A 27984-nucleotide genomic window follows, 5' to 3' on the forward strand; every position below is an offset into this window, starting at 1 on the left:
AACGGGGCCTGGCGCCGTGCAGGCCCTCGGGAGGTATGTCTGAACGGGGCCCCGAGCTGCTAAGAACGGCCCGCATCCGCCTGGGCTGTGTCCGCAGGTTCGGCAGTGTCTTCCCGAGCCTCAACATGGCGGTGAAACGGCGGGAGCAGGCCTTGCAGGACTACCGGAGACTGCAGGCCAAGGTGGAGAAGTACGAGGAGAAGGAGAAGACGGGGCCCGTGCTGGCCAAACTCCACCAGGTACCGAGTGAAGGGAGAGGTGGGCGTGGACCGCGGGCCCCACGGTGACACGCGGCGCGGGCCTCCTTTACCTGGGGGCCGACTCCGGGGCAGTGGGAGCAAGGCACAGATGCCACCATACTCGCGCCCCCACATCGTGCGCCCGGCGCGGACCCCCCGGGAGGCCAGCAGGGGCCCTGAGGCCGGAGTCTTGCCGCGCAGGCCCGAGAAGAGCTGCGGCCCGTGCGGGACGACTTCGAGGCCAAGAACAAGCAGCTCCTGGACGAGATGCCGCGCTTCTACCACAGCCGGCTCGACTACTTCCAGCCCAGCTTCGAGGCCCTGATCCGAGCCCAGGTGAGGCCACTCCCGCCCGGCCCGAAGCGGGCGGGACTCCTGCTCCCTTGGGAGCCGCTCCCGGTTCCGTAGCACCTCCCGTGCCGCCCCCCCTCCCCAGCTGGAAGGGCGCTCGGCCCTTCTCCGCCACGGCAGCGGCGCCGCCACCCTGCCCCCGGCACAGCCTCCCAGACCCCCACTCCGAGTGCCTGCTCCACTTTCCGTTTGGGCTCCTCCAGTGCTCTTCGGTTCATCCCAGCCCTGGGAGGAGGGTCGTTTCTGTTGAAGGGCTTCCCCCGCCACGTTCTCTCCCTCCTGGCCTCGTGCCACGGGCAAGGAGAAAGCAGGCCGCGCTGTGAGCGCCTCCCTTTGGTGGGCAGGCCGTGCTCGGGAGGCCAGGCACAGAGGCCTACCGGGTGAAGGCCCTTTGCCCAGGACCCCGCGCCCCCGCTTCCCCCACTCCAGTGACCCCTCTTCTTTAGGCGGGGTACTGCAGGGTGTCCTGACTCCTAGCCGCCCTTGGCGGGGTCTCTGAACCCTGGGGAGAGCCGTGCTCCGGGCCCCTGTCTGGGCGTCCGGCCATGGTGCAGCTTCCGGAACAGCAAGCTGGCCTCAGGCTGGCTGTGGGTGGAGGTGCAGGGGTAGCCCCGGGGCCAGGCTGCTAGAGGGTGGGACACAGGCTAAGACCTTGTCTCCCACCCCTCACGGCTCTAAGGACACCGACTGTACACCTGCGTGTTAGCTCCTGCCCTCCTCGCCCGCCATTCTTCAAGCGGTTAGCAGGGCGTTTTCTCCCTATTTGTAAGAGAAAAGGGTAAGGTGCCCAAGCCAAGAGGTCTCCGCCACGTGGGACCCCCAGCCCACGGCAGGTGCCCAGCATCCTGCCACCTTGCCCTCAGGTCCCCGGCAGGTAACAAAGCTAGAGGCTCAGCCACCTCCAGCCCGCTTCTGCTCTTGGCCTGGGCGTCTGGCGCCCTCCAGTGGACACATTCATTCCTTGCACTCAACAGTCTCAGGCGCCCGCGGAAAAGACGGATTCCTGCCTCCCCAGCCTGCCATCTTTGGAGGACACCCAAATGCATGGGGCTGCACACCTGGGCCTCGGGAACCCTGAGCAGGAGTGATGGTGGAGCTGGACCTTGTTAGTGACCATGTCCTGGGTTGCTAGGGAGAAATGAGGCAGAACATGAACTTGCACAAGCGAGTGGGGGTTCGTGCACCTGCCCCCAGAACATTGCCCCTGGAGGTGAGGGCTTCCTTCCAGCAGCTCAGCCTAGGCTCTGGAGGAATGTGTTTAAGGAGACCTGTGTCTTCCCTGTCCTGTGCCACCACCACCCCTGCCCCCTGCATTCTGTTGTTCACAGGAGGAAGCTCCAGGGTGCCCAGAGGCGCGAGGGACACCCTGTAACCAGGCAGCGGGCTGGCTGGGGGCTGTTTACTGCCTCCTCAGCACCAGCCTCCCCCTCCCGAGGCTGTGGCTGCCATTAGTCACTAGAGAAGTGAGCATTCCTAGTGACTCAGCCTGCGCAGTGCGGCTCTGGGGCCGGGGGTGGGGGGAGGGCGGGCTAGGCCCCGCCCGCTCAGGTGGCAGCGGCCCTGACAGACCTTCACTTAGCTCCCCCCCAGCCCAGTGGAAATCCAGCTGTGGGAGTGCTGGGGACACAGCCTCCGACGCAGCTGAGCCACGGCCCTGCCACCCAGCCTGTCGCTCGGCCTCGCCTTGCAGTACGAGCACTCCGGGGTCTGGAGTGGAAGCAGAGTCCCTTCTCCCCAGAGACACCTGAGAGCTGGAGATGACACGATTTAGGGGTGTCCAAATAGTGCTTGGAGTAACGTGCATCACTTTCATGAAAGTAGGTGCCTGCTTTGGGTCACGAGCTGGCGACTTGAGGCAGAAGCGGCCCCTGGAAAAGGCACTGGGTCTGAAAGTTGCCGGCGGGTCTCCCCCGTCCCTCAGCACGCCCGCACCCGCCCTGCCGCAGGCCTCTCCTGTCACCCCTGATGGCCCCCTCCCCCCACCCCAGACCTGCGGACGGGCCGCCCTGACGCGGTGCTGAGCAGGCTGTGCCACCCGTTAACAGTGGGACAGGTCAGGAAGGAACAGGCTAGGGAGGGCTCACCTTCCTCACCTTTACTTCGAAGAGCAAGAGCGGCTCTCAGGGCTCCGGGGCCAGCCACGCCCCATCGCCCATGGCCGGAGCTCTCGGCTTCTAGCTGCACTAAAGCAACCTCTAGTCCGTGCCTGACTCCCCGGCTTCCCCAGGACCTGCCAAGGGGCCCGCCAGTGCCCCCACCCCGGCCTCGGGCTGCGCTGTCCTCCTCCACCTCCTGGCACCGGCCCCTCCGCCCCTCAGCTGCCTGGAGGGCTCGAGGGTAGAAGCCCCTCGTCCACCTCGCCAAGGCCCCGTTGCTTCCCTCCTCCTCTGACCTACTGCCGTCCCGGCAGCAGCAGTGGATGTTCCTGAAGCGCCGGGGGCGATGGCTTCAGTCTCCCTGCTTGCCACGCAGTTTTCGGCAAGGGTGACGGAGGGAAAAGTGGAAACCAGCCCCCTTCGCTCAGCCTGAGTGCTCCGTTTGAGGGGACAGCAGCGTGCGGGCCTCTGGGACGTTCTCTGGCCCCACCTGTCCTGCTGTGTCCGGGGGGTGCAAGGCCGTGCGGACCTGGTACCCCAGGAGCCCAGCACCTGCCGACCTCCTTCTCCGCAGGTTGGGTACTACTCTGAGATGCAGAAGATCTTTGGAGACCTGACCCAGCAGCTTGACCAGCCTGGCCACCCTGATGAGCAGCGGGAGAGGGAGAACGAGGCCAGACTGAGTGAGCTCAGAGCCCTCTCCATTGTGGCTGATGACTGAGTCCCCACCACCCTTTCGAAGACTCCTGGGACACAAGTCAACCTCTTTGGTCTTTGCCCTCGTCAAGCTTAGGCTCAGGTGTCAGCCAGCAAAAGGCCCTCCCCTGAGAGAAGTATGGGGACAGCAGTGGCCCCTGCTCTACCTCACCAGCCCTCTGCAGTGAGCCTGGCACCAAGAGCCCCAAGCAGGCTGCTAGCTCCCCACCCATAGCAAGAGCCCAGACAGGTAAGCAGGGCAGAAAAACTCCAGGCACCTTCTCATTTCCAAAAGAACCGTCCAAAGGGCATCCTGGCCTAGGGCCTGAGCAAGCTTCCAGCCTTCAAAGGCCCAGGCTGTCTGCTCACCTGAGGTCTTAGCCTTGCTTGCGTGGCCGTGATCACATCTACCTCCAAAGACCTATCCTGGAGAGTCCACCCGCCCTCATTGCCTTTCCACTTCAGACTCCTTTTTTCTGAAGAGGCCCGAGACACTGCCGTGGGGAACAGAAGAGCTGTGGTTCCCCCAGCCCAGACAGACCCCTCACTCCAGCCTCCCAGCACAAAAACTGGCTTAGCCCACTTCTGTCCCTTAGGCCACGTGCAGAGAAAAGCCCCAAGCCTTGTAGGTTCCCTAGGAAACCCGACTCCGCTCGTGTCCATAGGCTACCGACCGCACAAAATGTCACAGCCTGATTCACAGGCCTCAGAGCAAGAACCGGAGTATTTGGAATTTTATTTTTTCAAGTAAAGTTTTCAATAAAATCGACAGCTGTTACTGTGCTGTGACTGAGAGCGCCACCGTAGGTTTGTCAGGCTTGTGCTGCCCCGCCCCGGTCCAGCTGGACGCACCCCTGCGGCACTGCCTCTCTCGACCAGCAGGTGGCAGGGCCGAGAGCACCAGGGGCCAGCCCCTCCTGCTGCCCTGGCCCACCTTCTGGACTGGAGGGCTGGGAGGAAGGGGGCAGCACAGGACGACCTACAAGAGGAGGAAGGGAAGAGCTACCGAGGACACGTGGCTTGTTTTTGACTTTGGTTTATTTAAAAAACAAAAAGCCAAAAAAAAAAAAAAAAAAAACTTTATATACAAAGTCAAACTGAAACCACGGATTATGGAAAGAGGCAAGACTTATGGGGGAACAGGGAAAAAGGCTGGGCCAGAGCCAATACCACATTCTGAACACGGGGAGGTGCTGGTTTCTTCTGGCAAGTCCGGGGTGGCTGGAACACAGTGCTCTCTGGCAGACACAGCCCAACACCACGAGTTCCCTAGCACAGACCTTTCCTGCGGTGGCCAAGGGAGAGCCTCCCCCCCCCCACCCCCCCCACCGCCCAAGAACCTGCTCCTGTACCTAGCAGGATCTGTGCCATCCAGAGGAAGGGCTCTTACCCCCCGCCAGATTCCACGGCTGTTTCTTCAGTTTATTGGCATCAGACCTTAGGACAAACTTGAAAAGCCTTTTCCTCCCCTGTCTTATTCTAAACTGGAAGAGGACAGGAGAAAGTCAGCACAAGACTAAAGGGCCCCAGGAGAAATCCCAAGGTGGAGGGCGAAATGACATTCGAGGGGTGCAGAAGGTGTTGGATTTAGTTGTCAGGTGGAACCGGGGTTCCCCACTCATCCGTCCCACACAGCACAGACCCCACCCTGATGGCCTGAGCTCCTCTACGGAGGCTGAGCCCAGGGGTCAGCCACCCCCGCCTACGGCTCCCAGGGCCTGCGCCAGCTTCTTTGGGCAACCAGAAGGGCTCTGACGTCAGCAGGCTCCGTCGCTGGCCTCACAGGAGGGCAGCTCCTGTGCCAGGCCCCTCAGTTGCTAGGTGCTGCCTCCTCCTTCTCTACCCAGCTGTCCGCCTAGAAAGAGAATGAGGACTCGAGGAGGAAGGGCCAAGACGGGAGGCCCAGCAACGCTCCCCGCCCGCAGACCAGGCTGCCGCCTCGGTGAACCTGGACGGGCACGGGGAGGGGAGGCCCACCTTCTCAACCATCCGCTGCACCTCCAGCTGCAGGGGGGTCAGGCGCCTCCGGAACTCCTGGAGCAGCCGCTGCAGCTGGTTCCTCTGGCGCTCGGCCGCCCGGGCCGCCTCCTCGGCCTCGGCCAGCCGGCCCCGCAGCTCCTGCATTTCCGCCGCCAGGGTTTTGTTGGTGGCCTCCGTGGCCGAGAACCGGTTATGGCTCTCCTCTGGTGGGGGAAATGGCAGAAAGACTGCTGCTGAGTTAAGCATCGCGGCCCAGGGCAGGAGGCCTGAAGCGTGAGGAGCAGGATCCCTCTCAGTCTCCAAATACACACGCCTGCGCGCCCCGTCGGGCCGGGCCCCTGCGGCCGCAGGCCACTCACCCAGCTTCAGTTCCAGTGTGTGAATCTTGTTCTCCAGGTAGAGCCGCCCGCTGTCCTGCTGCTCTGCACGCTGCAGCAGGTTCCCCACGTTTATCAGGCTGCCGTTGTGGGACACGAGGCCTTTGTGCTCCGTGGGGGCGGCGCCCGGCTTCGCGCTTTTCCCCGAAGGAGGCAGCAGGTCCAGGTTTCCTGGAAGGGGCCACGAAGCAGGTTTAAGGAAAGGGTCCCCAGAGGAGAGAGCAGCCGAGCCCGCCCGTCCTCCCTGGAAGGCGGCAGGGCTGCAGGACGCACCAAAGAGCACCTCCTCGGGCAGCCCGCCGTCCGTGCCCTCCTGGCGGCTGTACTGAAGGCTCCGGTACTGGCAGATGTTCTGCGTCACCACCCTGCTGACCAGCTGTTTGGCCTAGAGAACACCCCCCGGACAGCCACTGATGAGAAGGCGCGAGCCCCTGCCCGTGCCGCGCAAGCACCCAGACCCGAAGCCCCCCGAGCCGCGCGCAGCAGTCCAGTGCGCGCACGGCCGTCGGGGGCCGCAGGCCCCGAAGGGCCCCCGAAGGGCCCCGGGGCATGGGAGGACAGGCACCTGGTCTGCACTGAGCCGGAGCCCAAGGGTGAGCAGGATCCTCTCTAAGTCTCGCCGGTGCAAGTAGCCACACCAGTTGGCATCAAAGAAGACGAAAGCAAGAAGACAGTCCAGAGGGAGCACAGCAGACGGGTCCAGCTCCTTGGGCTGCAAGAGAAACAAGGATGAACGAGATTTACCGAGTTCTCTCAGCGGCGAAATCGCCCAGGAGGCAGCCCTCTGAAAACTGAACGGACACGCTCACACCCGGGCAGCCCCTCTGGCTGGAGACAGGACCCGGGCCACTGCCGCACCACAGGCTGGCCCACACACGGACGAGCTGAGTGCGCGCCCGCATCGGGTACCTCACTCGGATGCACCCGGGTGGACACACTGAGGTGTCCCGGATCCTACGGAAGTACCACTCGGCGAGCCAAGAACCACGTTTTGTCTTTTGTCAGTCAGACGGTGCCAGAAGTCCTACGGTAAAGTCTCCCTCTCCCAGCGCCGAGTTGGGAGGCCTGGCCCGGCTTCACTGTCAGTGGGGCAGGGGGGCAGGAAAGAGGGCTCACCATGTCCTGAAGAGAAGAGAACTCCATCTCCGATTGGTTCGAGGCAACCGACCGGACCTCCGAATCCTCTAGCTTGGTTCCTGCTACAGGAAGCCTGAGGTGAGCGTGGAGCAGGGAGCCCCCGGGGCCCAGACCCACAGTGGTGACAGGAGAGCACCAGCTACAGAGCCGGGCGGCTGCTGAGTGAGGCCAGCACGTACCAAACTCCTCTTCACCGTCATCCCTCAGGAGGAGCAGCTCGGGGTCAAGGGCCATCTCACAGAGGTCCTCCGATGCCTCACCCCGGGGTTTCTCTTCTTCCTCTCCTCCGGAAGATGGAGGTTTGGGCAAAAGGCCATCTTCCTTCTAGAAGCAAACCAAGATGAGAACGGACACCTGTAACTGCTAACAGTGATAAGTGCCAACATCTGCGCACCGACCGTGTTCGGGCACCGCGGTAAGGGTTCTGTCTACACGGTCTCGTTTGCTGCGTTCTGTGACGTGGGGTTCAGAGCGAACTAAGGGCGATTCCCAGGCACCTGGGCTTCTCTTTAGGAGTCCATCGGAGTCCCGTCAGAGATCACATTTACTCGATGGTACTTAGGTAAGAGAAAGACCCATGTGCTTTAGAAAGCGTTAAGAAAATGCAGCGTTCTAGTTAACCATCAAGTTGCCAAAACACCTGTCCTCACGGCGTGGCGCTGTCGGCCACGCTTCCAGGCCCGCTTCCCCTCTCCTCGCACACCACCTCCTAGCCGTGCGGCCGTGTGGCAGGGGGACGAGGTGCATGCAGGCAGTGAGAGGAGCCCCGCGGGGCCCCCAGCGGCGCCCGGACCCACCCGGCACCCCGCGTGCAGCCCCAGAGCCCGTGCGGGCAGCAGAGGTACTCACCGGCGGGGCGTCTGTCTCGGCAGCTGTGCCCTCACTCTGTACCTCATCCTTGGGCTCCTTGGCAGCCTCTTCCTTGACTGTTTCTTCTTCCTTGGCCGCCTCCTCCTTCTCAGGTTCAGGCGGGGCCACCACCTTTTCGGGAAGACTCAGCAGCATCTTATAAATCCTATAGCCAAAATCCCTCTGCAGCATTTCCAGAAACAGCTCGGCCAACACCATCACCTTGTGGAAGAGGCAGCAGAGGTCCGTGAGCATCAGGAAAAAGGGAATGTTCGAAGCCCTGCCATCCCACACACCCTACCTCACAGCCTCCGCAGATTCCTACACCTACTTCAAAAGAGATCCTTTCTTTCGGCCTCCGGTCCTCCACAATACTATGGAGGGACAGGCTGACACAGCCAGGGCGCGCCAGGACGGCAGGCTCTAGAGGGGGCGGAGGGGCCTCTGGGAGATCAGTGTCCATGTCCTGCTGTGCGGTGGCCTCTGGATTCTCTGCGTTCTGTTTAGAGGTGTCTGCTCCTTGCTCTGATGCGTCAGCTGCCTGGTGCGGAGGCTCTGCTTCCTGTGACAAAAGCCAGAGCTGTGACCGCCTGGGTCCGCAGCTCAGGGCACCCGCTCTGCCCACTGGTCTGCAAGGCTCAGCCTTACCCCGCACGCCTCTCGTGGAGGGGGAGCTGCCTCTGCAGCTTTCTGCTGGCACAGGGCCTCCCACTCTTCCAAAGTAGGCATGACGGTCCAGACGTCTGGCAGGTACACCACCACGGTCTGGAGCCGCCTTGGGGGGCCCGACTGCAGGTACTGGAACTCCGCGAAGCGCCACCTGCTCACAGCGAAAGGAAAAAGGAAGTACCGACCCACAACCTTCACAAGCAGTTTCCAACCAACATTTAATGAGCACATACTACACACGCGGCTTTGAAAATAAGAAACCAAAAGAAACCAAGTCCTCAAGAAATGGTCTATCAATGGGCCAATGTGAGTAAGCAGACAGTGACTCTCCAGGGTGCTCCCAGCACCAAGGACCACTAAATGTGGCTGGGCGATCGCATGGGACGAGCCTTGGAGGGTCGGCTGGCCCTCAACACCCATACACATCCCTACTCGTGCTCATGACCAAGACGACCGTCTGCGAGGGCTGGAGGGATAAGGTGGGACCGGGGAAGAGAAGAGCACTAACAGGTCAGAAAGGCACAGGAACTTGGCCTCCTGAACAGTCTTGCCAATACAACGGGCCACACATGGACAAGCCTGGGGCAGCCACTCACCATTTGGTGCAGGCGCTCAAGTCAATGCCAGTCTGGGCTTGCGCACAGCGGATGGCAGTGCGGACTAGCACCTGCGGGTCGCCCTTGGGGTCGAGGCCATCCAGAGAGGGAGACCAGTCACCCCCAACCAGCACTGCCTCCTCTTCTTTCCGGCTCAGCAAAAACTGCAAAAATGGATCCAAGATAAAAAGCAAAACAAAACAAAAACCAATTCCCTGGATCTCTCACCATGAGGCAACCTACTACCCCTGGGGAATGAAAGCAGCAGGATGCGGTGAAGAGTCCGCCACGAGGGTCGGAAGCAGGGGAGGGTGGATCTCTCTACCCATGAACGGGATCTAGCCATGTAACTTTTTCTGACAAGAACATCCTGAGCCATGCTGTCCTTCTGGTGAAATAAGCGGTATTCCAGCTCGGGGCTCCTTGCTTCTACGAGCTCACGAACAGGAGCCAAGCTGCTGAAAACCTGACAGGGCCTGGCCATCCATCATCCACGACTGCGTCCTGCCTCATGGACTCCAGCTCTTACCTTAATCTGCTTCAGAGGATGTTCTGGGGTCTCCCTCGGCTCGGCCAGGTCATCCACAAAGAGCATGCAACAACGATACAACTCCTCGAGTCCCGGGGAAGAGAGCAGCAGTACCTGTGCAGGGGCGGCGTGAAGGACACGCTCGAGAGCTTTCTCAGCCTCCGACACGGAACAAGGGGGCAGGACCCCAGCCCACTCACCTTGGAACTGTAAGCGGGGTCGCTGTCTGCGGGGATGGGCTCAGCACCAGCGTCTGGAGCTGGCTCCTTCTCAGAAGATACCTGGATGCGGCTTGGAGGATGGAGGGAAAAGGGCTGGCTCAGAGGGAAGGCCGACAGCCAGCTCAGACACACGGCCAGAAAGCCGGGGGGAACCAGGAGGCTGCGGTAGCGGCGCTGGAGCTCTAAGAAGTCACAGTTGGGGCTGGGGAAGGAAAGCAAGGGGATCCAGACTGAGCAAAGACTCAATTATTTTTAAAAATGGCACCATGAAAGACTTGGGGAAAAAAGGGCAAATTATTTTCTCATCTGGGGAAGAAGACATCTCTGAAAAGAAAAAGATGGATGAGACTGGACCACTAAAATGTTTGCGCTCCTAATGGCCAAGTCAAGTCGAACTGGGCAAGAGAAACCAGAGAGACAGCTGCAGTACGTGACAGCTAGGGCTCACTGTCTTGATCGAAGAGGAGCCCACAAATTACTAACAGGTTCACAAGAAGGTTCACAAGTCTGAGAGAAAACTGGGAAACGGACATCAGCAGGTACTTACCAGAAAAAGAAAGGAGACTTAAAAGCCCCTGAACCTATGCTCAGTCTCACTTATAATTAAAGAAATGCAAATTGGAGTATCACTTTTTGCCTAAGAGACTGCCGAGGATCAAAAAGTTTGGTAACATAGCGCCGGCAGCAACGTGGGGAAACAAGACTTCAGGCCCCGTGGGCGAGAAGGGAAACCGACACAGCCTCTTAGAGAGAACTGGCAGTGGACGTCCAAGTTTACAATCAGACCCCTGGAGCCAGCTGCCCCGCTTCTAGGCACTGCCTTCAGTGAACTACTAGCACCTGTCCGCACAGACGTCTGTAGGAATGTGTAGGACAACAATACTTAGGATGATTAAAACGTGGAAACAGAGAACTGGTGAAGTAAACGGTCTGTCCATTCACTGGAATATTGTACAGGGGCTGAGAAGAATGAGATCAATCTATCCAACGTTGACATGGAATAAATTCTAAGACACATTGAGTGAAAAAGCAAAATACCAAACGGTACGTACGTAACAAGAGGCATCTGCCGATGTTCAAAAAGACAGCTGTGTGTGGGGCTAACTGGCGGCAGTCACTCTGACTGATGGGAGGAGGCTCTACGTGCACCCCTCTCGTGATGTGGGGGCCCCACTGTCCTGTGAGGAGACGAACCTCGGCAGGCAGGTGGGTCAGCAGGGAACACAGGAGAGGCCCTGCCCGGCCCCGCGGAGAGGAACCAGTGATGCAGGAAGGGCAGTGACAGCCCTCTTTCCCTTCCACCTCGAGGAAGAGGTGCTGGGAGGCTGCCCCCTCAACTCACTCTGAGCTTCGGTGAACTCTGCTACCGGGGCAGTGGCCGGAGCCCTGCCTCTGCACTGCTGGATAGAATCTGGAATCACTCATCTGCCTTAGTCAATCAGTTCCTAAGTGCGCTAGGTAAGCTTGTGGGCCAGAGTCCTCGCACGCACTAGAGCGCTCTAAAAATGATTCCGAAGTCCCCTGGAAAACAAGTCCCAAGGTGCCTATGATCTATACTTTCTACCTGAATTAGAAATGGTATTGGGCACCTGGATTTTGATGGGTAAGCCTTAACGATAGCCTGGCATACCTCTTTCTGATGATCAAATCACAAAAGTTCTATCAGGGCACCCCTGTCAGTGGTGCTATGCTGGTCAAAATCTAAGATTTAGAAATTAAAAAACTGTCACATTAAGAAACAAACAAAAAGGGCGCCTGGGTGGCTCAGTTGGTTAAGCGACTGCCTTCGGCTCAGGTCGTGATCCTGGAGTCCCGGGATCGAGTCCCGCATCGGGCTCCCTGCTCAGTAGGGGGTCTGCTTCTCCCTCTGCCCTCTTCCCTCTCGTGCTCTCTGTCTCTCATTCTCTCTCTCTCAAATAAATAAATAAAATCTTAAAAAAAAAAAAAAGAAACAAAAAGGTCCTAGGCACATGACCCCACACACACTCTACTCTTGCACAGACTGTATCTCATTTACACAAGAAACGGTTACCAGCTGCAAGCCTCACCCCCCACCCCAGCCTCATCGCTCACCTGTCCACAGTATAGGGGGTGAGGTGGACCCGGTAAGGAGGCAGGTCATGCCTTGGTTTCTTAGCACCCCAAGGCTCTCCACCAGCCCGCTGTTTGCGTTTCTTGGAGTCATAGTCATCACTGGAGGTTGATCCATCACCAGAAGGAAGAAACCACACTGTTACGTTAAGATTCAATACATACTGGCCTAAAAGAACTGGAAACCATCTGACTCCCCAACACCAAAGGAATGGATAAAGAAGCCACTGCTAACAGCCATGTAACACATTATTATAAAATTATTAAAATGGACATTTAAATACTTGTACCAGAAAACCACCCATCGTGAGCAAAAGGACGAGTACACGGTAGAATGTATACAGTAGTGCCTAGACTGTGCAAAAAAAGCTTTAAAAGACTAAAAAGAAATGAAGTATTGGGCGCCTGGCTGGCTCAGTCGGTGGAGCATGTGACTCTTGATCTCAGGGTTGTGAGTTCGAGCCCCACGTTGGGTGCAGATAATACTTAAAAAAAAAAAAAAAAAAAAAGGAAAGAAAGAACTAATGAGGGGCGCCTGGGTGGCTCAGTCGTCAAGCGTCTGCCTTCGGCTCAGGTCATGGTCCCAGGGCCCTGGGATCAAGCCCTGCATCGGGCTCCCTGCTCAGTGGGGAGCCTGCTTCTCCCTCTCCCACTACCCCTGCTTGTGTTCCCTCTCTCACTGTGAATAATCTTATTCTCTCTGTCAAATAAATAAATAAAATCTTAAAAAAAGAATGATGGATGCCTCTCACTGGTAGAGCTTATGAATAATTTTTTTTGTATTTTTCTGAACTTTAAAAATTATAGCTAACACGTAATTTTTTGAAATGAGAAAAGATTTTAACTGATTTTTAACATAAGACACATATATGGTACCATGCAAAGATTCTATAAAGGAAGTTTTATTAAGAGACAGTTCTCATAACAAACCCTTAGCAATACGAATTAAAGTCATAAAAACACTCAAACTCTTTGATCCAATAAATCCACTCTTAAAAATATTATCCCAAGGAAGTTAATTCAAAAAAAAAAAACAGATTATAAATAGTGGAAAAAATTTAAGCTGAGAGAGTAAGAAAACCACATTCATATCCAGTAATACCTGAACTTTTATAGTAAACAAATACAATAATCATACAGCTATTAAAACAATCATGAGGATTACACTGCAATATGGAAAAAATGTTTAATCACTTTAATCACAGCGTATAAAAACAATTTGGACTCTAAAGTTAAAATTTTTAAAAATTAAAATTAAATAAAACTATAAAAAGTATGCTCATATATAAAGACCACACAAGAACACAGACCAAAAAAAAGTAGCAGTAAGTAATTTCTCTTTTCAAAATTATTTTCTAAAGGTCTTTAAGAATGGTTACCTTTAAAGGGAAAGAAGGAATGACACATTTTTCTATTTTAACGCTACATGATAGCATGTACTACTTTATATGTTTCTATAAAAAATTACTTATGATAGTATCACCATGTTTCGAGTTCAGTAAGTAAAAAGAGAAAAGAAAAACCTCCAGACCATTATAAAATGCCAGACTGTTAAGGGAAAACCCCCATGTCTCACAAGAGAAATAAAGTCACCTGTCCGTTCTTCCGGCCCAGGTATGGCGCTGACTGCAGTCTATTTACCAGAAGGCCTCTGCCCTTCCCTTCAGACCCGCCTGCCTTGTTTCCTTTGTCATTCCATCCCTGGGCATCTAAGTTCATTACATTCAACACAGAGTTTTTCATCCTCCTCTATCTGCCTGGCCCATTTCCCGGCTTATTAGCATCTCCATCCAAAGGCTGCCTTCCACTCTCGCCTTTCCGGGATGTCGGCGCTTCCACGCTTCTAACGGTCATTCGGACAGCTCTCTTCAGCTCGCCCACAACTGGAGCGAACTCTTCAGTAAATGCTGTCCACCCCTAGTGACAGTGGATGTCCCACTGAATCCTGGAATTCAGTGGCCAGTTTTCTCTCCTTATTGTGAATCGTCAGGAACGCATGAGAAAGCAGTACCAGTGGGAGACATCTCAGGAGCCTCAGCAGGATACCGAGACAGCATCCCACTGGATATGCCTGTCCAAAAACCTCAGTAGTTCAGTACTGGCAGTCCAACGGGGACACTGTTACCTCCGTCCCAAAACCTGAAATTTAAAATAAAATTTGGCTTCCAGCCAAAACGCTCAAGTAGCTTGACTCCTTTGTAAATTGTTGTTCTCCCACAGTGACCTAACTCCTACTGCCCCCTTTCCTACTTCGCAGATTCTCTGTACTGACCGATGGTGGTACCGCCCTGCCAGCGGTAAGGTCTCCTTTCTCTAGAAGTCGTGACACCGAAGCATTATGGCGAAAGGAACGTAACACAGGCCTTGCCCAGGGCTTGGCATGTCCAGGACAATCAAATGCACGTGACTGTATAGAAAGACTGAGTATGAACCTAAAGCAGAAAGTCAATAGCAACCTTGATTTCTACCCCGGCTACACTATCCCTCAGGGCACTTGCTGTGATTTGGTGATGACGCCTTTAATAAACTCACAGGATGTGAGAGGTAGAGAGTCCTCGGAAACGAAGGCCAGGAAGATGCACAGGACAAGAGGTGTAGGTGTATGCAAAATATTTACCGGTGACTTGAGAACAGGACGAGGTGTTTCAAGTAATGGAGGCATGGTGGAAAACAATCCTAGACCACAGAACCATTCTCCTAGTTAGAATTCATAATGACCTAGCCTAAGGGAACAAACACTAGCTTCAGCACACTAGCTGCGTCCCTTTGCCTAAACTTTTTCTCAGAGTTACTCCGTGGTCCTTTTAAGAGTTCACACTGGATTTCATTCTCAGCCCTTATCATGTAATAATCTACTGGCATCTGGGAATAGGGGATTGTTTCCTTATCAGTACAGTTAGGTCTCACTTCAAAAAAGAACTTGAACATGAGAGAATTTTCTGGAGTGATGGAAATGTTTTAGATCTTAATTGGGGTGAGACTTATGTGGATTTTTCCACGTCAAAATTGTCCAGTTGAGATTTGTGCATTTCAACCTATACAATATTTGTGGTAAAATTTTTTTTTTTTTTTTTAAGATTTTATTTATTTGACAGAGAGACACAGCGAGAGAGGGAATACAAGCAGGGGGAGTGGGAGAGGGAGAAGCAGGCTTCCCGCGGAGCAGGGAGCCCGATGTGGGACTCGATCCCAGGACCCCGGGATCATGACCTGGGCCAAAGGCAGACGCTTAACGACTGAGCCACCCAGGCGCCCCTTGTGGTAAAATTTTTAATCTTAAAAAAAAAAAAAACAGCAAGTACAAGGCAGGGAGCAGATGGAGGTAGAGATGAAAAAGAATGGAAGATGTTGATACTTGTTGAAGCTGGGGGGTGGGTATATGAGGGTTCGTCATCCTTTTCTGTTTGCTTTTGCTTATATTTACAATTTTCCCTAATAAAAAATTAAAATGAGGATCACCAGAATAACTAAAACAAGTCTTCAGCAAACTAACTGAGAACTTAACTCTAGGAATATAAGCAAAACCTTTTAGGGAGAGTAAGGTAAGAGAAGGAACACGTGAGCTGGAGAGAACAGGCAGCATGCTCCCAGCAGTCCCCAAAGCTCACAGATGATACAGGATGGCCTAGAATACCCCCAAAGTCCCAAATCCACCATGCCGGCTACATACGGGCCATGAAGCTATTTACGTGTTCTAGGCACGGGCCTGGACTTCTGGGCAGAGTGCAACCTACAGATTCTAATGCTACACTGATGTGTACAGTGTATATAAAGAAACATTTTAGGGCAGCCTGGGTGGCTCAGTCTGCCTTCGGCTCAGGTCATGCATGATCCCAGGGTCCTGGGACCGAGCCCCGCATCAGGCTCCCTGCTCCACAGGAAGCCTGCTTCTCCCTCTCCCACTTCCCCTGCTGGTGTTCCCTCTCTCACTGTGTCTCTGTCAAATAAATAAATAAAATCTTAAAAAAAAAAAACACTTTATACTAGAAATTAAAACAAACACTGCAAAGTTACATTTTTTTGGACAATTACTATTTCTGGATAGTTTGATTTTTGGCATCTCAGTCTTAAGGACTAGAAATAAAAGAGAAAATTATAAATTTCAATATGGTATTTTGAAAGACGAACTATGTCAAATCCCTGCTTGCTGAACCAGTTTATAAAGTTCTAATATTTACATATACATCTCAGTGCGTCGGCCTGTTTCAGGGGAAAGGGCCCAGGATCTAGCTGCAGAAAGAATGTTAGTGTGACAGGTGGCAAAGAGACACTGCTCCCAGAGACAAATAAATAAAGTACCTTCCTTGTTTGATCATTCTCTTACCTTCGGCCTTGATCCAATCGTCCATGAGGGCCCCGAGCAGGAAATCTGTTCAGGTGGCTCAGATGAAGTGTGTGGGATGTTTGGAAGAGACTCAGAGCTACAGAGAAGAAATGGCTGGTGACTCAAAAACCCTACATATCTGCCCAACTTCCCTGTCCCTTTCCTCCAGTGATAGCAGTACCCACTTCTATTCTGAGAGCAACAACCTGAGAGCTACAGACCCATTCATCCAGAGTACCCCCATAAAGTCCCCCAACATCCATGCCACTGGTACGCACGCTTCTGAGGAAAGAGCGGGGGAATCCGGTGAGGCTGGAAGATCAGCTGGGGCTGAGCTCCCAGAATCCCTTGCTTCTGGCCCAGGGCTGCCACATGGAGAAGGGGAGGTGCTGGGGACTTCAGCAGGGGCTGCAGGACAGTAACCAGGAAATTCAGGGCATCCCGTGGTCGATTTGCTCACTACCTTGGAATGATGCAGCCCTGCCCCTTGACAAAAGTAAGGTTCTTGCCCAGCTTTCAGGGCACTGGGGCTTCCCTCCCTCCCCTTTCCAATGCACATGCCGGAAAGACGCATACCTGGTTGGAGAGCGTTTGCACCTTGACAGCATTCCAGGGCACTGCCTGGCCTGGGTTGTATGCAGCCTTCACCAGCACCTTCTCACCCAGCTGGGGCAGCCGGCCCTTCACCACACTGCCAGCACACAAGCCAGGAGACCCAGTCAGGAGAGAGACCCTGGCCAAGCCACCTTGACTGCCCCTAGGAGGCCCTGCCCTTCAAGATTTCGCACACCTTGCATAAAAACAGCAAAGCAATGGCTTCAGAGGGGCCCCACCAGCACGGCGACAGAATTGAATTCAACAGGCATTCAGGGGACTAACCTCAAGCCTACCTTAGCTGAAAAAAGACCTCTTCATCCACCACCCCAAAGTAGTCATGCAAGCTGGTAACAATACCAGTGAAGACCCGCTGCTTCTCCCCACCCTGTAAGAGAACAGTGCAGTTTGAAAGTAACAGAGAGCATTTGTCCATGCTCCACCGTTAGCATCTCATCTGCAGCCAAACCCCACCCAGCTTCAACAAAGTATGGCATCGAGATTCACATGAAGGAGACACACACATATAATAGTTATAATCTACTGCAAGGAGGAGGAAGAGATCACACTGATTCTTAGGTCAGAAGCTTCTTCTAGGATTTCCAGTTCTTTAATTCCAAGAAGCACCCGAAAGATTTCCCTAGAGCCACAACTCAGGACTCCCCAGTCAGAGATGCCTAGTCACCTCCATCCTGGCCCAGGTCAGGAGCACTAGGAAGGATGAACACAGCTATACAAGAATGAAAGCACCAGGCACCCATGCATGCTGTGGTAGTCTCAAGTGCTGACACTCACTAGAAAAAATGCCAACCTACCTGAAGGTGCCTGGCATTTTGGGACAGGTCTGTGGCCACAGGAGGAGTGAGCAAACCAGGAGGAGGACCCAGAAGAGATGTTGAAGCTGTGCCTATGTGGACAGAGAAGCAATCTCCAGGACCTGCATCTACCATTTTGAGCACTAGAGTCAAGACAGAAGGTATGGCAGACCCAAAGGGCAGAGTGACTCCAAGCAACTCCTCCACAGGGTTTGACTTGCCACCACTGTGCTCATCTCCTATTTTCCTAAGAAACGTTAGCAGCAAATCTGCACTCCACCAGGGAAACCCCAAAAGCCACATTTTAAAAGACTAACTCCAAAGCACCTAATACCCAGTATGAGGCCAAATAGGGATAAAGGTGATCACCTGAGAAGTTGCGTCCCCCTGGAAGCGGGTTGATCCGCTGGCGCTTAAACTGGGACATTGGGAATGCTGTCCTCTTTCAGAGTCTTAGAAAAAACCTTTAATTGGAAAAGAAAGAAGTTAACAGCTCAGAGGGAAATTTTCCATCAACCCCCAAAAAGTAACTGAGGATCTAATGAAGGTGAGGAGGTGGGTACGGAGAATGAATGGAGGAGATGGAGAGAACATAAAGAGCAGGAAATGCAAAAATTACATTGTTCCAGTTTGCCCTCACAAGTTAGTGGTGGGTGATACTGTCAAGCTATTTTAAAGAAAAGGAAACTGAGGCTCACAGAGATTGAGACTTGCCCAGAGTCACATCACCAGTTAGTGACAAAACTGAGACTCGCACCCAGGTCGCCAACAACTTAGCGCTCTTCTCACGATGCCACGCCACCCGCTGATGCTTGGGGAGAGTGGGGGATCGGAAAGGGCCCCAGTGACATTCATTCATTCAAATACATCCGCCAAAATGCTCCACGCAAGGCCCGGAAAAATGGAGGAGGCTGGTGCCGGAGAGGAGAAAGTGTGGGCCCTCTCCCCGGAAGCCCGGCCCGTTGTTCCCCGGACGGGCTGGTGGGAAGGAAGCCCCGTGGCCCGGCCGAACGCGAATCCGGCAGCGCACCCGCCCGCCCTCCTGCTCCCGTGCTCCCTGGGCCTCGGCTCCCGCTTCAGCAGCCGCGGGCACCGGGCCTCCCGGGCCGGGCCGCGGCGGGGCCACCGTGGGAGGACGAAGGCGCGCGGTTTCTCCTCCTCCCGCCCGCCCCCAGGGCCGAGGCCGTTGCCAGGGAGACGGGACTTGCAGTCCGATGGGGGGCTCGGCCCCTTCCGCGGCCCGTGCATCTTTGCTGCCCGGCCCTCGCAGCCCCTCGGCCGGGGAAGAGGCGAAGGGGCAGAGAGGCGGCGGGGGCCCCCCCAACCCACCTGCGGGCCAGGGCCGCGACACCGGGGGGACAAAGACACCCGGAACCACCACAGCCGCTACTGCCGCCACCACCGGAAGCGCCTCTCCGGAAGCGCGACCACTGGTCGGAAGCTGCCACTCTCCCGGATATGGTCCCTCCCTCCTCTCCACCGACTTCTCCCTTCCCCCACGCCGGCCTGCCATCCCCCTCCAACTGTGGAACGGAAGTGCGCCTTCCCCGATCGGATGCGCGTTAGGAAGCTGGGCCTCGGTGGTGTCCCCGCTTAACTGTCCCATTAGAAAAGTAGGCTTTAGAGCATTGGTTCCTGGTACAAAGACAGCAGGAGCTGGACCCCTAAACAGGAGAGAGCACCTACCACCCGACACCTGGCCTCATTCTGGCAGACCCCAGGGCTGCAGCCCCAAGAGAAGCAGCCCCTCCTGACTGAAGGAGGAGAGTGCCTGATCAGTGGCCATTTCTAGGAGACATTCCTGTCTGACTCAAGCCAATGACTTCATCCCTAGCCCGGCCCTTCCATTGACACCCCCCCCCACACACACACACCCGTCCCCTCCCATCCTCTGGATATCTGCAGGAGACTAAGCTTTTCCCCTTTCTCCATTAGCAAAGAGCTAGGAACACTACATGCTGTAATAAATAAACCACAATATTTTGGTAGACATTTACAATGTTCTCAGAAACATTTTCTTTAGTCCTCACAACCCTGGAAAATAAGGTCAGGCATTAGTGCCCTAATTCTCAGATATGAAACCTAAGAGTTGAGTGAAATGACATGCTTCAAGTCTTGCCACTAATCACTGGCCCTTTGTCTGCATTAGCCACTCCAGGCCTCCTTTATCCTCTGGCCTTCCCATCATCCCTCCAGTTTGGCCTCCTTCCAACCCCATGCCCTCCCCCTTCCTATTCATGTAACATTCACAATGCACTTCAAGACAGTTTAATCTCATTTTATCTTCATAATAAGACTGTGAGGTAGGTAGGGCAGGTATCATTAAACCATTTGGGAGATTAAGTAGGAAGCTATGGCTCAGAAAAGTTAAGGGATTTTTGTCAAGGTCTAAAAGCTAGTATGTCTCTGGTTTCTGCTCTGATATGTAAAGGTTATTAGGGACCAAAGCAGCTGAAGACAGACCTTGAAGCTTACTCTGCTTTTCTCCATGTTGTCCCTGACCCTTCCATTCCAGGTTTGGTCTTCAGGGGCTCTGTTTCACAGGCAAGACTCCATGCAGAGGCACCCAAGATAGGAGCCCCGCCCCGCCCGTCCTGGGGCTACCCATGAAGGTATGAGAAGGAAAGCAGGACTCCAAATCAGTAACTGCCCACTGAGGAATGAAGTTCAGTTCCATCCTTTCGCAGTTACCTCACCCAGACGACCAACCCTTTGAGTGCATGATTCAGAAGAAACGGTTGTATCCAGCCAGTTCACAACAGTGACAGACTCACAGAGATACATGTATCATTTTGCACAAATACACATCTGTGACACACTAGGCCCCAGGAGATCACCATGCCAAACACGTTCCATGGACTCCTGATAAATAAGTTAGTTCACATTGACTAGGCCCAGGGATTTCTGGCAACCAGCAAGGAGCCCGGAGGCTGCCGCACCTTGGGGCCTCTCAGGGAACCAGGACTCCTCTTCCAGGCTGCCCAGAGGAGAAAGATCCAGCCCTCTCCTCAGAGAGAAGGGTGAGCATCAGCAGCTTTTCCTGGCAGTGCCCAGAAGCAGCAACAGGGCAAAGGGCGAGGAAGACAACTTCACTGCACACACCCCCACGCAGGGTCACGTCCCTGCACCAGGAGGTCTCAGCATACAGAAAGGTTTTTTGCTCGTTGCTTCTTAACCACAAATGATGGCATAAAGGTCTTCCGGAGGGGCTGGCATGGAGGTCTTTCAGGGACGCCCCTTGACTCAATCCTGTGGAAAAGAAAAGGTAGCTTTAGGCTAGGAGGAGGAAACGAAGGCAGCAATGGCCCCAGAGTTGATGGAACACTGTGTATCTGCCGCGGGGAGCCTGGGGACATCGACATAGTGCTTCCTATCCCCATATTACCCCCCATCACCTACTGTGGAATCCTTTGTGTCCCAACCTTGCTCTCCCAGCAAATCTGGGAGGTGGCCTAAGGTTCAGCTGTGAGGGGTGAGGGCTTGCTGGACGGGCATGAGGGGGTTTCCCATGCTCTGGTCCTGGCTCTGCCATGGACTCACCACGCAGGTAGCCTCAGGAAAGCAACTTCCTTCCCCAGTCTAATCCCCAGCCTCCTCCCCTGTAAACGGGATGCTCTAACTACCTTCTGTTTCTTCCTGCACCCTCTCCAAGACTATCTACGTCTCTCAGATTTCCAAGGGACCAAAAAAACACAACTGGCCCTACAATCTCAGCATCCTGGTTCATCAGGCTCCTCCTCTGCCCTCACCTGGGCTGGGCTCCAGGACTCACCTAGGGGCAGGGCCATCAAGAGGGGCAGGGGACTCAGGGTGTTTCGGGCTCCTCCAACGGATCCGGTTGAGCAGGACCTTGACCTTGTTCCAGTGGGAGAGATCCCGCTGAGCAGAGGGTGAGGGGATCACCACAGAGCTCCTCCCCACCACATGCCCCTGACCAAGCTGCCAGAGCCAGCAGGCAGCACAGCCAGGACAAGTCACCTGCTCCAATCAGGAATTCTGTCACTTTCCCAGCGTTCCTGGCCTTCACGTTGTGTACACATCCCAACCACCCCACAGCCCCACTCCATCCTGTCCCCTGCCTCCACACATACCCAGCACCTACCTTGTGTCCCTGGGAGGATGGAAAGATGTGAGCGGGCTCTGCAGCAGCCTCTAACAGCATGGGAGGGTTGACACCGGGCAGCCCTACCTTTAGGGGCGCAGCTGATTTTGCCCCTTCAGAAAGAGAATCAGATTACCCAGGGCCAGAAGCAGGAAGCCACCCATCAAGCCCAGGGCTCACTGGGTCTGCCGGGGGAGGAGGGCAGCCCTGGGCAGGTAAGACACAGAGGGAAACACGACTGCCCCTCACCTGTCTCCTGCATCTGGCTGGGCAGTCTGTGCACCTCACGGCCTGGGGCACGAGAAGGTGGCGGTGAGGGGGCCAGGGTGGGCTTCCCCGCCTCCTCCTCTTCCTCCGCTTCAGGATCCTGTGCACAGGACAGACGGGCATTCAAGACCTGACTCGAGGGCTGGTTCCAGGGGTCCCAGCCCTCCTCTGCCGCCCCCACTCACCTGGCCCCTGCTGGCCTGCCGGCCCTGCGGCTCACTCACCCGTGGGGGCCTCTGGGTCTGCAGCTGCAAGTAGAGCTGCTGGAGCCTTGCCATCTGCTCCAGCACCAGGCACAGGTGTTCCAGGTAGCGGAGACCCTGCCCTGGGAGACAGGCCCGGGCTTCAGGCCCCAGGCCCCCCGCCTGTGGGACAGAGTGAGGTAGGGGGGCCCTTCGGAACTCAAGCAGGCTCCCATCCTGGGCAGCCAGCCGATGGGAGCAGAGGGGCCAGGGAGAGGAGGCACACACCCCCGACTGGCCTCCCAGTACCCAGCCGGGCATGCTGTCAGGCCGGCCCCCCTCCTGCCCACCTCCACACAGCTGGGAGTGGGCTGAGGCGAGAACAACCCGTCAATTAGCAGCAAGGAACGCCCCACCCCAAGAGAGCTCCAAGGAGAACAAGTCAGTGAGGCCCCACCAGCCAGCAACCCATCCCTCCATGTAAAAAGGCCATTTCCATCCCACTCTTGACCCAGCTTGAGAGCTGACACTCACCACCTCTGCTTCTTCCAGGCCTGCCTCCAGGTCAGTTTCTGCCTCAGTGGCCTCCTGTTCCCCGGCTCCAAAAGGGGGCATTTCACATTCAGGCTCGCTGGGGGACTTCAGGGAGCGGGGGCGTTGTGACATACTGGCAGGGGAAGTCGGAAGCTGGCGGGACCGCTCCAGCACCTGCTCCAGCTTACGGCTGGCCAGAAGCCGGCCTAGGTGGGCAGGAGGCTCCGTGGAAGCAAGGGCCAGGGGCTCAGGGCTCCCTGTGGGCTCAAAGTCCAGAGAGTCCTGAGAAAGGCCCGGTGAGGTGGCCAGGAGGCTGTCCCCAACCACCATCTCCACTCCTGAGTCCCGGGAGGCCAGTTTGAGAAGTGGCTCCTGCCTCCTGAGACCTCTCAGCTGGCCATCTCCCTTCCAGGAGTCCAGCGAGCCACCTTGAGCAGCGTCCGGGATCCGTCGGTAGGTGCTGCTGACTCCAGGTACTACACAACCGTGTGCCAAGTCCTCACCAACCCCATCTGCAAGGAGAGTCAGCATCAGGCTGGGCAGGCTGCCCCTAACGCCCCCAGCGATCCTGGCAACTAGCAGCATTCCCCAGGGAGGAGTGTCCTGGGCCGAGGCAAAGGGAGGAGACGGGGTGGAGAGCCACAGCCCCGCCCAGATCTCTCCCCATCCCTGGCTGGGAGAAGCTAGCACGGGTTCCCTTCACAAGCGGTCTTTGTTGCCGATCACAGACCCCCCGGATTTGGCCTGTGTGGTAGGCAAAACCGTGTAGGGCATATTCACCAGCTCCTTGGATGGCCTAGCCTCCTTTGAGGGGGTTGCTGCTCTCTTCTTGTGCTAAGGAGCCTAGGGTCAGCCTAAGAGCTCCAAGTCCTGAATGGGGAGCCTCAGTCTCTCCAACTACTCCCCACGGGGCAGTAGGACTGTGACCCTCTGGCCTCGGGGAAACGGGGAGGGGCACAAAGAAGGAAGCTTGGGGTCCAAACTAGCATCAGGATGCAAGATGAAGTCCCTCCGGGAGCTGCTGGGGGAGGGAAATAGAAATAAGAATAGCTATAAGCGCTGCGGTCTTCTGTTCTTTTAAATGAGAAATAGTGAAGATTTGGTGGAGAGTTGGGGACGGGGCGGGGGGTGTAGGAGGAGAAGCAGCGCTAGCTCCCGAAGACTGTCCCCCCTGCGCTAGGCCCTACCCACGCGCTGGATCCCCAGCTGTAAAACTGATGCACAAACTAGTGCGGGAGAGGATGGAGGGCTGCCGCCGTCTCACCGCCGGCCACGCCGCGGAGCTGGGGGCCAGGCCAGGCCCCCCCTGGCCAAAGAAGCCAGCCAGGAAGTCTCCTTCGGGAAGGGATCCGCCGCCGCGGAGGGGGCTTTTGGACCTGCCGGCGGGGCAAGGGCTGGGCGAAGGGTCCACACCGGGAATTAAGAGGGAAGTGGAGCCGGGGGGAAGTGGGATGGAAGGTGGTGGCTGGTTTAACGCCCAAACCCAGAGGGTCTCCAAAGCGCACGGCGCCATCACTCAGCCCGTCGGAAGGGAGGCGGCGAGGTTCGGGCGCCCCGGGCGGGGTGTACGGGCTGGGACGGGGAGCGCAGACCGGGGCTCGGCGCGGGAGGCGGCTCCAGAGCGGCAGGCCCCGGCCGACCTGGGGGGTGGGCGACTCACCCCGGCCGCCGAGCGGCTCCACGGCGAAGACGCGCCGCCGGCCCAGCATGGCCCTGCTCCCGGCCCCGACGCGGCGCCCCGGCCGCGGCCGCAGCAGCCGGCCCGCGATCCCGGGCCAGCGTCCCCCCGCCGCTGTCTGGCGGGCGGCTTCACACGCGCGTCCGGCCCCGGCTGGGCGCGGCCCGCGGACCCTCCCGGCGCGGAGCGAGGGGAAGGGGGGAGGGGCGCGCAGGTGTGCGGGCAGCAGGGGGCGGGGGCGCGCCCGGAGCGGCCGCGGGGGGCGGGGGCGGGGCCTGGGAGCCGGGACGCGCGGGGCGCGCCGGGGAGCCGGGAAAAGGCCTCGATCCGCCGTCCTTCGGGCTCCGGGCAGCCCAGCGCTCCCGCCGCCGGCCGAGGAGCGGAGACCCCCGCCTACGGACGCTGTCAGGCTCGAGGTGCGGGGTTACCCGGCACCCCCCCTCCCGGTTCACATGCTGGTCTGTCTTCCTGCCGCCGAAATGCAGCCGGGGGATGGGGGTGGAGGGTCGGCGGGGACTGGACGGGAGCGCGGAAGGAAATGGAGCCCCACGTGCTGGCTGCGGGAAGAGCGCTGACCGGGACAAGGTTGTCCCTGCGCTCCCAGCTGTGTGCCTGGGGCAAGTCACTCAGCCACTCAGAAAGCTGACGCGATGGAAGGGGGAAGTGATCCCTGTCCACATGGAAATCCTTTCCAACAACTGTAGAGCGCCTTGAGTCCTGGGCTAGATCTGAATCCCCTCCTCGTCCCATATGTCTCCCTCACCCGAGCACCCTAAAGCTGGGGCTTGGGGGTGGGGGGCTTCAGGATCTGGGGCAGTGAGCCAGGGGGACAGGGAAGCAGCCTGGAGGCGGTGGAAGCGTAAATACTTCCCTGTCCCCACCCCACCGTCTTTTGGTCCTGAGATTCCACCATCCCTCACCCTCAAAGGCTCCCAGCCTGAAAGGAGGCTAGGAGCCCAGGCAGCTGCTGAAGGGAACACAGCCTGGTGACCAGGGGGGCTGCTGGCCTCTAAGGAAACCTCATCCTCCTGAGGAAGGTGACAGGACTGGAAAAATCCCAGCAGGACCCAAATCCCTTGGAGGCAGATAAGGGAGCTGGTGGACGTGCAAACTTGCACCTGAGCCTCCGGGGGAGGGGCTGGAGCTGGAGCCCTTGGAAGGAAGTGGCTGTTAACTGGGAGAGGAGAAAACAGTCTGCCCACCCTCTTCTGCTCCTTGCTCCTTCAGACCCTTCCGCAAACACCTTCCTTACACAAGAGCCTTATCAGAGAGCCGCAAACTAGAAGATTCTAACTGTATAATATGGGGAAACTGAGGCCTGTAGCCAAGGCTGGAGAAAGAATGAGAGCCTAGTGTCTGAATTACCTGCCATCTCTTAACACCTTGATTTTCAGGCTAAGCCCTTCCCTGCCAGGCATAGGTCCTCTGGGCTGCGCCCTCTTAACCCTATCCTCCTAGACAGCAACCCCACTCCATTCCTCTTTCCCAGATATAGACAGGGAAACAGAAGGCAGGGCCTGGCAGGAACTGCTTTATGCTTGTCCAACAGGATGTGTGGCACCAAACCCCACAGGCAGTGTCAGACCCCACCCCAGCCCTCCCTAGGTAGGAGGGTTGGAGGGCTGGCCTATCAGGTGGCTTCCTTCCTCCAAAGTGAGAGGGTGGGGAGGGAAAGGGAGGGAACCTCTGCCAGATCTCGCCCTGAATTTGGAGAATGTGGGGCCAGATTCCAAGCAGTCTCCCTGGTGACTCTGGGGCAGGAATGCATCTGGAACAGGAAGCCAGGCCAGCAGGAATGCAGTGTCTCAGCACAAGGCTTTGTGTGGGCTCAAAAGAACCCACAGCCCCCCCCCCCAACACACGCCCAAGCACACTCCCTTCCAGGCCACGTGCCTGGGCCTCCCTGCCATGCAGATATGCCTGAGCCCTCACGGTGATGGGGATCCCTCATGGGGGCCACACACTTCCCTCCTGTCTGCCTTCTGAAGCCCTGACTGGAGCAGCTCTGTGACCACCCAGAGGGCTCTGTACCCCTGCATGACCACCTCCCACCCTGCCTCCTACCAGAGGAGAATCCATTCCCTTCAAGCGGTGCGTGAAGGAGTGGCAAGGGCCGCTCAGCCACCCCCTCGATGCCCACCTAACAGGTGAGCGGCTGCCCTGAGTTCCTGAGACACACAGTGGCTGAGCAGAGTCATCCCTCAGGCCGAGGCAGGGATGCCCAGCTGCCCCTCAATCTCCGTGGGGAAGTCCCAGCTTCAGGAAGCACATTTCCTGCAAGCTCAGCACTGAGCTAGACCCTGTGGGAGGAAGGGCAAAGCCAAGAGGCTGGGGGCAGCTCCTGCCAGAATAGAGATGGCTGGGAGCCATGGTGACCTACCTTGTGGCCGGGAAGGCAGCCTCTCGTGATGGAGGGGCAAAAGCCCCCCACCCCAAACCAGAAATGCGGGATTCAGACTCCAGGTTCCACTGCCAGCCCCTCCCCTTACCAGCTCAGAGTCCTTGGCTACTCATACTCCCTGTCCACAGGTTCTTCATTTATAGAACAAGGAGGATAACAATACCTACTTCAGAATTGTGAGGATTAAAGCACTTAACACATCTGTATGTTAGAATTATCTAGCCATGTAACTTTGGGAATGTCACCTTCCCATCTCTAACTGAAGGGGGCTATATTAGATGCTCTCTCGGGGAACTTCCAACTTGAATCTGTCCTCATTTCTGAAGTTTTTCCCCCAGATGCAGAAAAAAGTGAAGAGGGCACAGCACTGGACAAATTGCTGTCTTAAAATTAGGTGGTTCCCCCCCCACCACCACTGTACTATGTCTGGGTCATGGGGGGTGGGCGCTCACAGCTGGCTTGGGGTGGAGTTGAGGCCAGGGGTAAAAGATCAAAGACTGCCCCCAGCCTTCTCCTCTGACCAGTGGGTTTGGCTAGTAACTGCATCTTCCCCAGTTTGCTCCCAAGCTGGGGCTGGCTGTGTAGCTGCAGAGTGCTCTGAAACCCTCCGGCCGTGGAAGGAGAGCTGCCTGCCACAACTAAACAGGTGGATTTCAGCTTGTACCCATCCAGCCTTGGAAAGGCATTCAGCAACTCTCCGGCATACCCCTTTCACAAGGGTCTCCACTCCACATCTGTTCTCCTCTACGCCTTAGAACACTGCTGGCCCACCAAGCTTTGTTACAGGTGAGGATCTGACCATGTTAATATTCCCACCCCCCTTTTCCAACCTGTCACTTCCCTGCTTAAAATGTCCAAAATGTTCCCAGAGCCTCAAGGTGAAGTTCAAACCATTTCTTCTGGCATTCAAGGCTCCCATCTCCCTTTCCAGTCTTCTCTTGGTACATCCTTTAGCCACTGCCCTAAACTGAGCATCCCACCTGCACTCACCCCCATCTGTCGGCATTCGTCTGCTGCACCTGTCCAAGTCCTGTTCACCCTTACACACAGATGCCCTCTGCTCTGTACTCACAGGGCACGCCTGTATGTCCCACATTAGCTCTTGGCACTCGTCGCCATGTACTATGATTTCATTCGTGCCAGCTCAGTTGCGGCCATTTGACCATTACCTTCAGGAAAGCATGAAAAAATGCTACATTCTTCTGTGTTCTCACTGTGCCAGGACCCGGTATTTACAGAGGGGTGACTGCCCCTTT

The 27984-nt window shown here is 56.4% G+C and overlaps 3 protein-coding genes across 18 annotated transcripts in view; 1 reads left to right on the forward strand and 2 right to left on the reverse strand.

The window, feature by feature from the left end:
* BIN3 (bridging integrator 3) overlaps nucleotides 1-4183 on the forward strand; it is a 42358-nt gene extending 38175 nt beyond the window's left edge. For all 4 annotated transcript variants that reach the window (XM_045880015.3, XM_045880017.3, XM_064585418.1 and 1 more), the window contains 3 exons: nucleotides 98-239; nucleotides 441-575; nucleotides 3261-4183. In XM_045880015.3, the coding sequence (XP_045735971.1) occupies nucleotides 98-239; nucleotides 441-575; nucleotides 3261-3407 (424 nt within the window). In that variant the 3' untranslated portion in view covers nucleotides 3408-4183. The remainder of the gene's footprint in view (nucleotides 1-97; nucleotides 240-440; nucleotides 576-3260) is intronic.
* Nucleotides 4184-4402: 219 nt separating this feature from the next.
* CCAR2 (cell cycle and apoptosis regulator 2) lies at nucleotides 4403-20639 on the reverse strand. Of its 8 annotated transcripts, none has more exons than XM_064585397.1 (21): nucleotides 20504-20639; nucleotides 17934-18028; nucleotides 17565-17656; nucleotides 17046-17137; nucleotides 16732-16846; nucleotides 16434-16563; nucleotides 16156-16252; nucleotides 11814-11933; nucleotides 9720-9942; nucleotides 9520-9633; nucleotides 8991-9154; nucleotides 8374-8545; nucleotides 8057-8287; nucleotides 7726-7947; nucleotides 7056-7200; nucleotides 6856-6938; nucleotides 6305-6451; nucleotides 6013-6124; nucleotides 5722-5910; nucleotides 5360-5589; nucleotides 4403-5237 (listed from the first exon to the last, which is right to left on the reverse strand). In XM_064585397.1, exons 2-21 carry the CDS (start codon nucleotides 17989-17991, stop codon nucleotides 5193-5195), a joined length of 2781 nt encoding a protein of 926 aa, XP_064441467.1. In that variant the 5' UTR covers nucleotides 17992-18028; nucleotides 20504-20639; the 3' UTR covers nucleotides 4403-5192. The 8 variants fall into 8 exon arrangements, with proteins under 8 accessions (XP_064441467.1, XP_064441469.1, XP_045735968.1 ...); XM_064585399.1 differs by lacking the exon at nucleotides 20504-20639 and adding an exon at nucleotides 18894-19049 and having other exon boundaries at nucleotides 9720-9810; XM_045880012.3 differs by lacking the exon at nucleotides 20504-20639 and adding an exon at nucleotides 18894-19049 and having other exon boundaries at nucleotides 5360-5565; nucleotides 6856-6935.
* CUNH8orf58 (chromosome unknown C8orf58 homolog) lies at nucleotides 19817-27887 on the reverse strand. Of its 6 annotated transcripts, none has more exons than XM_045880007.3 (7): nucleotides 24310-27886; nucleotides 22650-23161; nucleotides 22158-22298; nucleotides 21916-22033; nucleotides 21667-21779; nucleotides 21337-21443; nucleotides 19817-20813 (listed from the first exon to the last, which is right to left on the reverse strand). In XM_045880007.3, exons 1-7 carry the CDS (start codon nucleotides 24356-24358, stop codon nucleotides 20702-20704), a joined length of 1152 nt encoding a protein of 383 aa, XP_045735963.2. In that variant the 5' UTR covers nucleotides 24359-27886; the 3' UTR covers nucleotides 19817-20701. The 6 variants fall into 6 exon arrangements, with proteins under 6 accessions (XP_045735963.2, XP_054364635.1, XP_045735962.2 ...); XM_054508660.2 differs by having other exon boundaries at nucleotides 22119-22298; XM_045880006.3 differs by having other exon boundaries at nucleotides 21337-21419; nucleotides 22119-22298; nucleotides 24310-27885.
* Between the last annotated feature and the right edge of the window lie 97 nt (nucleotides 27888-27984).

Source organism: Mirounga angustirostris, unplaced genomic scaffold, assembly GCF_029215605.1.
Source record: "Mirounga angustirostris isolate CCGP_5_RB_7025 unplaced genomic scaffold, mMirAng1.0.hap1 SCAF_2, whole genome shotgun sequence".
Lineage (NCBI taxonomy): Eukaryota > Metazoa > Chordata > Mammalia > Carnivora > Phocidae > Mirounga > Mirounga angustirostris.